Consider the following 8,154-nt stretch of genomic DNA (forward strand, 5'->3'; position numbering starts at 1 on the left):
AGAACTGAGGAGGCATTTGTGTAACATGGGAATCCACATGGCATTCGTCAAGTCGATCAGTGGTGCCTAATGTTCCGGACTAGCGGCTCGAGAGCTTATCGCGCGAATGGTGCGGTGCATGGGGTTCTTCATTTTCGGGTTTTATATTTTTCAAGAATCGGGGGGTAAAAATCGGGCGCTATTTTTCCGGGCAATAATCGGGAAGGAATCGGGTTTTTCCAGAAACCATTCCGAAATTCGGATTTTCGTTTTTCGGGATTTCTTTATCAATTACAAATACGTGCAATGTGTTATTTACATGAACAAAAGTAAACAAAATATATTATATGGGCATAGGATATGTTTCTACCTTCTGATCGGCTCTGAAGTGAATCTTTGCGGAGGTCACGCAAATCGAAGAAAATTGTAACCATCAACTGATGACCAAGGAAACACCGTTTAAACAGATCCAGAATGGTTCATATTTTCTATCAAGTCAGGTGATTTCAACACTGCTTTTCGGGGAGAAATCGGGTTTAACCCGATTTTCATCAGAACTATTCGGGGGAGAAAAATTAGGTATCATCGGGTTTTACCCGAAAACGAAGAACCCTATCAGCATGCACCACCAGGATCGAACTCATTTGTAAAAAGAAAACACGAACAAATAAGATAAGAGGACACAGTCATAAATCGCCTCTAATGGTACCACCATCACCACCCCCCTCTGCTATTGACCCACCCGAAGTCAATAAATGTTTTCCCAGCTTGTTTACAGACAGGAACCGTTTCGTATCAGCTTAGCAAAGTTCCAAGTGTCCGTGACTACTAACAAGCAGGTTTTCTTTTATATCTACTCTTGTGAGCAAACTCAGTCTTTTTTTTCTTTTCTTCTCACAATCCTGCACCCACGATTGCGTGCAAACCCGCGTTTGCAAATTTGTATGCACATAGCAAATGCACGCCATAATTTTGTTGCTTGGTGGCACTTCTGGACACTGAGAACTCATGGCAGTTGCTGTATGTTTCCCACTTGCGGCTATAAGTGCTCGTTGGTTGCATTTCCTTCAGTGGTTGGTAAATACATGTCAAGCTGCAGCTTTACATATGTATGTAATGTGACATCATATCGCGACATGAACATTTATTGTTGCTGAGCTAGAGACTGAAAATATAGATGGTAATGTAAGTTATAAAAACAAATATAAAGAGTGAGGCATCCCTTGGATTTGTATTACAGTGAGAGCTTTGGTTGAGTGCATGAAATTCTAAGCTATGGAAAGGCTACAAAACAATTCATGGATGTTTGCCATCAGCTAAAAAACAAGGCATCATGGATGTTTGCCGCGGTGACGGCATTGTGTGGAGTGCTCGAGTTGCACCCTTCAACCTTAAAAATATGAAATGTGTAATAAACAGTGCCCTTTGCAGACTCAGGCCTCGGCAACTGGACTGCCTGCACCCTGCGAGGCAGAAATGACCTCAGGGACTGTACTGCAGAGACAAACATCCCTGCAGTGGTGCCACCTGTCCCTGTCGCAGACGTGCCTGCACAGTCGCATCCACCTGAGTCTGCCTGCTCCACTTGTAGCAGTGGGGTGCCATATGAATGCACATCTCCTGTTCCCAGCAACATGCCAGACTCTGACGCAACCTACTCTCCGTCTCACAGCGAGGATTACGAGAGGTAAGTTGTGCATATAAACACATAGAATCTGTAAAGAATGCTTCACATGATCCCATTTCAGAATCGAGCATGGTGCATCAGCTCCACCACCACCACCAGAAGAAGAGCGCCAGTTTCTGGTGTTCGAGAGCTGCCTAAGGGAGCTTTTCAAGACGTGCCAAGAGTGCTCAAGACTGTGCCAAACAACGATCGAAACTACCGGCACACTGATCACAGTCTACAGCATCTGCCCTGTGGAGCACGTGCGCACATGGAAAAGCCAGCCCATCGTCAACGGCAGACCAGCAGGGAACATACTGCTGACCAGCCACCTGGTCTTCTCTGGAGTGAAGATTGCCCCTACGCTGCGGATGCTACGCCATATGAACGTGCAGGTCATCTCCGACTCGAGCTTCTACGAGCATCGGAAGGCCTTCGCTCTACCTGCAATCCACAAGGTGAGCAATATTCCGGGACACTGCAGCTGCATTTTTTTCCCATATACCCAATTTTCGAATGAGGTACAAAACTGGAGCCCCAGTCACACTTCGGTTAAATGAATAAATATCTTCTTGTAGCATGCCACTTCAATGGTATAGTGCTAAGAGATAAAATTTTATACATCATGTTACATATGTGCCATGGGCTACTAAATCCACGATAGTTTAATTTATTTCTGCTATGTGTAGTATCCTGGGGCAGTTCCCTGTCTGGCATTGGGTTGAGTGAGTCAGGTTCCCCGTGAGAGTCAAGAGACAGAGGGTGGTTGTTAGAATGGAAAAGGGTAGGGCAGCTTCGAGGTAACGGGCGGCCTGCTGCCTCTTTTATGAAATACACAAACATAAAAACACAAATCACAACCTAGCACAATCTAAGTCACATTCAAACTCGCTGCATTGTGCTTTCCTTTTTCTTTCACTCAGTCATTCATTCTACAACACTACACTATGCATACATAAACAGATGGGACTATTGTAGTATGCTCCATGCCTTTCTAAAGCAATATTTATCTGCATGAACAGGTCTGGCTGCAAGAGCAACAGGAACTTCTCAACGAGTTGCAGAACAAAGAGGTGGACATCTCCGCTGACGGGAGATTTGACTCCCCTGGGTTCTGTGCCAAGTACCTGACGTACACAGTCCATGTCGAGCAAATCAACAAGATTCTACACTCTGTCCAGGTCCAGCTAAAAGAGGCAAGTAGTCAGATTTACGTGAACCAGTTGCAACAATCTCATAATCTTTCTCTTGTGTTATGTCATCAGTTACTTCACTGCTATGCACTATTTTGGTAAAATATTCATTTCACACCTTTTTTTAGTCTGAACAGGCCATGGCCAGTGTCAACATGGACAAGGAGGGCCTCCTCAAGCAGCTGCAATTCTTCAAGGAGAAAGGTATGTTCATGCATAGTTCGTGTATATCACTGCTCGGCGGCCTTTCAGGCACTCTGTTCAAATTGGCATAATCACTTATTCTTTTGCTATCTTCGGAAACCTAATGGTGCAGGTATCAAGATCCGATCGTTGGTGACTGACCGTCACCCTGCCACACGAAAGCACATGAAGACGCACGAACCCGGGATTGACCACTTCTTTGACATATGGCACATCTCCAAAAGTAAGCAATATCCTAACAGGCCATTCGTGTAGCTTTTATTTTCCTGCGATCACGCTGCAGGTTTCCCTGACACGACTCTGAATTTTAGGTGTGAAAAAGAAGCTGACAGCAGCAAGCAAACGGGCTGGATGCCAAGACCTGCAAATCTGGATCCAGACAGCTACAAACCATATGTACTGGTCAGCAAGGGCTGCAGGAGGCGACGAGAAACTGCTCATCGACATCTGGCTCAGCATGCACAACCATGTCATCAACAAACACTCGGGGCACGAAGGAACCTATGGAAGGTGCCTCCATGGTGACATGCCAGAGCCAACACGACCATGGATGGATCCCAGTATGTTTTTGTTCTTCCAAATGAAGGTGGTTTTTTTAAAACATGTATCATTCTCAGACTCGCGGGCCTACAACCAATTCAAGAGCATCACTGGCAACAAACTGCTCCTGAAGGACCTTGCACAGATGTCTCCACATGGCCAGACATATGCTTTGGAGGCGTTCCACAGCGTCCTGATAGACTTCGCCCCGAAGTCCCAGGCTTTCAGCCCAGAAGGCATGCTTGCAAAGTAAGTCAACCAATTTACAATCACATTTCCTTCGTTTGGACACTTTCATCCAGTCCATTGGTTACAATGCGACAAACCTGACAGTCTCTTCCTAATGATCAGATAATGGAATTGGATTGATGCCAGAATAACCACTCTTTGTAAGTGGCACACTTTACCATCACTGAAATGTAACCATCTTGCAGGACTCGACTTGCAATCCTCCATTTCAACGGAAACTCAAACCGCTGCCAAGCCGTCACACAAGAGGGCAAGCCACGTTGGTCGGTCGTAACATCAAAAGCACGAAAGGGCCACCACACAGCACGACCAGAGATTACGGATCCCACTTACAGTGAGTATAACACTAACTGCAGTGTGAATGCCTTGTCCAGAGAGCCTAGGAATGTTATCATACAAAGGTTTGAATTCTAGAGTATGTTGGAAAGCTCACCAAGGAGGCAATGGAGAGCAGCAAACAGTGGCGGTCCCTGGCTGCTGCATCGAAGGCCAACACCGTCGTCTTCCCGGCACCGATGACTGCAGCCTACACAAGGCCTCCAAAAGAGGAACTCGTGGCAGCACGAATGTGCAGGTTCGGCCAGAGTCCCCAGTAACGGCATCAAATCCCTGGTCGGGATTTCCATGCTGCCGCAGGTAAGCACACGGGACCTTGGTCCCAATCAGGGTGTAAGATAAGCAGGTGGGGAAACGGCCCATAGAAGCCTACCGCAGCGCCGTGACCGGATTGTGTACTCGTCTGCTTGCGGGTACCCCCGATTTGCAACAGATGGCGCTGCGGCGAGAGGAAAAAAATCGGAATCGGATTTGCATGGAACTTTATGGGAGAGTGCGCAAAATAAACAGAGAGCACGACAGTCTTTATTGAAAATCCACGAGAAACCATCTCCGTCAGTTTAGCCAGTCGCCACCGGTCGGCCACCTGGAGTGAGAGTTTGCGGTGCTCCACATCGATGGCGCCACAGAAAAAGAGAAAACCGAGGGGTACACAATCCGGTCGCTCATTTGGCTCTCGTTTCCCCACTTGTCTATCTTACACCCTGGTCCTAATACAGCCTTGCATGGTAAGCAACCGCTCTGTTTTGAGGGACGTACGGCGAATGCAAGCAGACAGACCCAAGAGAAAACAGCCGAGCTGCAAAATGGTTCACCATTTTCCATTAGGACACCCTGACCGACAGTAAGGAGGACATTAGATCTGTCCGCAATCATTTTTCACAGAAATACAGATCTCTCCTCATGAGAATGTTCCATTTTAGGGCCTAATCAAGCTGGTCATGGCATGCCTATCTCAAAAGAGGGCAAGTAACTTTAGCCGGTGGCAATGTCGGAGTCACAGAAAAGTCACAAAACAGCGAGATTCAAGGCTACAGCTCAACTTGCGGTGAGGACGACACTAACTTCAGTGTGAACGCCCATCTAGCCCAACTTGGAATGTCTAGGAATGTAATTATGCAACAGTCTGAATTTTCACTGTAGGTTGGAAAGTCTGTCAACGAGGTGGACAGCAGCAGGCAGCAAAGACCTGGTTGGATCTTTCATGCTGCCAGTGGTAAGCACACAGGAGTCTCGTCCTAATGAAAACTACCATGGTAGGCAACCGCTTTGTTTTCCAGGACGTACGGCGAATGCAAGCAGACAGACCCAAGAGAAAACAGCCGAGCTGCAAAATGGATCATCGTTTTCCGTTAGGACACCCTGACCGACAGTAAGGAGGACATTAGATCTGTCTGCAATCATTTTTCACAGAAATGCATATCTCCTCTATTGATAATGCTTGATTTTAGGCCCACGATCAAGCGTAATGGAGAGATGCAAGCATTGGCACCTGCCCTCTCAAGCCGGATTTTTCAAGCCCAGCATGGTGCACCTCTATTGTTGGCACATCAGTGCCAACAGTAGAGGCATTAGGAGATGAGGACAGGCGAGTGCTATAATTCTTCCCAGTCCATTAGCTGTAATTAGGGTTCTGCTTTCTCAGATAAACCTGATAAACTCCAAAAAACACTAGCCGTTAAAATTTTGCTGATTCAGATTCATTTGAAAAACTCAATTTTTCGGTCTGCCAGCTGTTATAAGCCCCACCAGTCTTTATATTTCCCGGAATCTTCGAACAATTTTTGCAATTCTCCTCTTATTGCAGTGTCAACTTCCGTTGCCGTGTAGCCCTTTATAATAAAAATGAGGTAGGCCCTCTACGACAGTAGATGAATATGGCTCTCATATGAAAATACTGCTTTACTAAATTCAGAAACTGCTCTTTTCTACCTTTCATTTGCCTCATCGAAAATGCCGAAAGACTCCGAACTTTGCGTACATAAATGAAAGTTCCAAATTGATGGTTCAGAAAAAAACAACAAAAAAACACCCTCTAATTTTGCTAAAAAATTAAATTCAAGAACGCAGGATCCTAGCTATAATTTGTGCAAGCTTTCAAGATCGAGGAAATCGGTGACCGTATTGTCATATTCATTGTGGGCACACCACAATGAAGGCGGATCAAGTGCTATTTTGAATAGCATGTAGTTCTGCACCAGAGATCCCATCCCCAGTACACAAGCTTAGCCCATCGCAGCAGTTTTAGAAAATTGAAGCATTTTCGGAACCCAACCGACACTTTTCCGAAGACTGTAACACAATGCCTTATCTATCTTTCTTTTCATGTGCTGATGAGCGGACATGCTGTGGAGACTGCACCGAGGCGGGGCAGCCCGCCCGTGTTTCCAAAAAATGGGGTTTTCATCCAGGAGGTAGGCTGGTAATGCAGCAATAACATAAGTGGGGTGGTTGCATATAACCCTGGAAATATTAACAGAAGTTTTTTATGGCGATTTAAAAACAGTGCTGCATTTTCCAGTCTACACCAAGGTTTCCCCCCCCCCCCCCCCCGTCTGCAACATTTGTCTTCTGTCATTATTGACCTGCTTGCAAATAAGTAAGGCACATTCGCTAACCTTACGATTGAAATAAACTGCATTAATTTTCCAACAACTTGACTTCTCGGTACCAGAACCTGGAAGGTGTAGAAATTTGCATGACCAAAAGGAAATAATTTCATAATTGAAAACAAGTGATGCCGATGGTAGTACTAATTTTGTGATCCCCTGGATGATTTCTGCATTGTGAGGTCAATACATGGGTCGATGTAACTAGAATACTGCACTATGCGTAACTAAAAACCCGACCGAAATTGCGCCATTTCCTCAAAGTATTTGCATGATGTGAGGGTATACTTGCCAATTATAACGACAATATAAACTAACAATCGTAGTATTCACTGAAATATATAAGCAGATCATATTTATCACCGGGAGGAAAAATCCAGGTTAACTGGGCTGTGGAGGCATAGAATATTCCATGCAGGGGATCTATTGTGCATGCTCAAAAAGCATTCCACAGCCAAGTAAAAAAAGGATTTCGCAGAAGGCTTGGACTGGAAAAGTCTATACTAGAGCACATGTTGAGAGTACAGTAATCAAATGTAGGTTGGCAATGAATTCTAAATAAAAAAGTAAAAATTTACAGCATGCCTATAGTCGGTGACAGGTCAAGAACGAAGTGGAAGCTCCTCCCACCTCTTTCCACTTTAGTAGAGCGAATGCTGGAGAGGAGGCGACCTCCTCTCCGTCGTTCGCTGCACTGAAGTGGACTATAGTCGCCCAAGCAGAACGTCATTTGTTTGTCATGTTAGCCACGTCGTCACCCAGACCCTCGGAACAATCGACCACGTCCCTCTGAAAACTGCAGCAATCGCAATTCGCCTTTCTTCGCCTCATCGCACCAGCACGCTCAGACGGCTGATGTAGGGAAGCATCTTGTAGCTTCATGCAGTCAGATTTTTCCAGGTTATATGCAGTTTCCCCATTTGAAAGAACAGATCCAGAAGAAAGTAGAAGTACACTGCGCAACACTGTTAGCGCGAACATGACATCGGTGCTTTTTCTATCTTTACTTTAAAATGGTATTAGTGGGTGCCAAATTTTACTGCTTAGGTTAGTGTTCCAAATGAGCACTTCTCACGCCCTAGTAGTTTTGATGACAGCCTTTGGATTCTAGGAGGAAAATGAAGCAATCCGGTCGTGCGACTCAAATCAAATTTGGGGGTTTTGCGTGCCAAACCAACGACGGGCATCTGGCACGCCCCAGCGGAGGACCGAGGATTAATTTCGACCACCTGGGGATTTTTTGACGTGCAATCGAAAGCTCGATTACAAGGTGCCTTCTCCGCAATAAACCTCCATCAGATTGCAGGCACCTCGGCCGGGATTCGAACCCGCCACATGGGGATCCGTGGGCCGGCACTCTTGCCTCGGAGCCACCGAG

At 45.9% G+C, this 8,154-nt stretch overlaps 1 protein-coding gene across 1 annotated transcript; it reads left to right on the forward strand.

Moving 5' to 3' along the window:
* Window positions 1–1,613: 1,613 nt before the first annotated feature.
* On the forward strand, window positions 1,614–3,835 carry LOC120836883. The gene is made up of 7 exons (XM_042287449.1): window positions 1,614–1,666; window positions 1,728–2,103; window positions 2,668–2,841; window positions 2,967–3,042; window positions 3,155–3,265; window positions 3,354–3,563; window positions 3,660–3,835. Exons 1-7 carry the CDS (start codon window positions 1,614–1,616, stop codon window positions 3,833–3,835), a joined length of 1,176 nt encoding a protein of 391 aa, XP_042143383.1.
* The last annotated feature ends 4,319 nt before the right edge of the window (window positions 3,836–8,154 follow it).

Source organism: Ixodes scapularis, unplaced genomic scaffold (genome assembly GCF_016920785.2).
Source record: "Ixodes scapularis isolate PalLabHiFi unplaced genomic scaffold, ASM1692078v2 PGA_scaffold9__187_contigs__length_104089568, whole genome shotgun sequence".
Lineage (NCBI taxonomy): Eukaryota > Metazoa > Arthropoda > Arachnida > Ixodida > Ixodidae > Ixodes > Ixodes scapularis.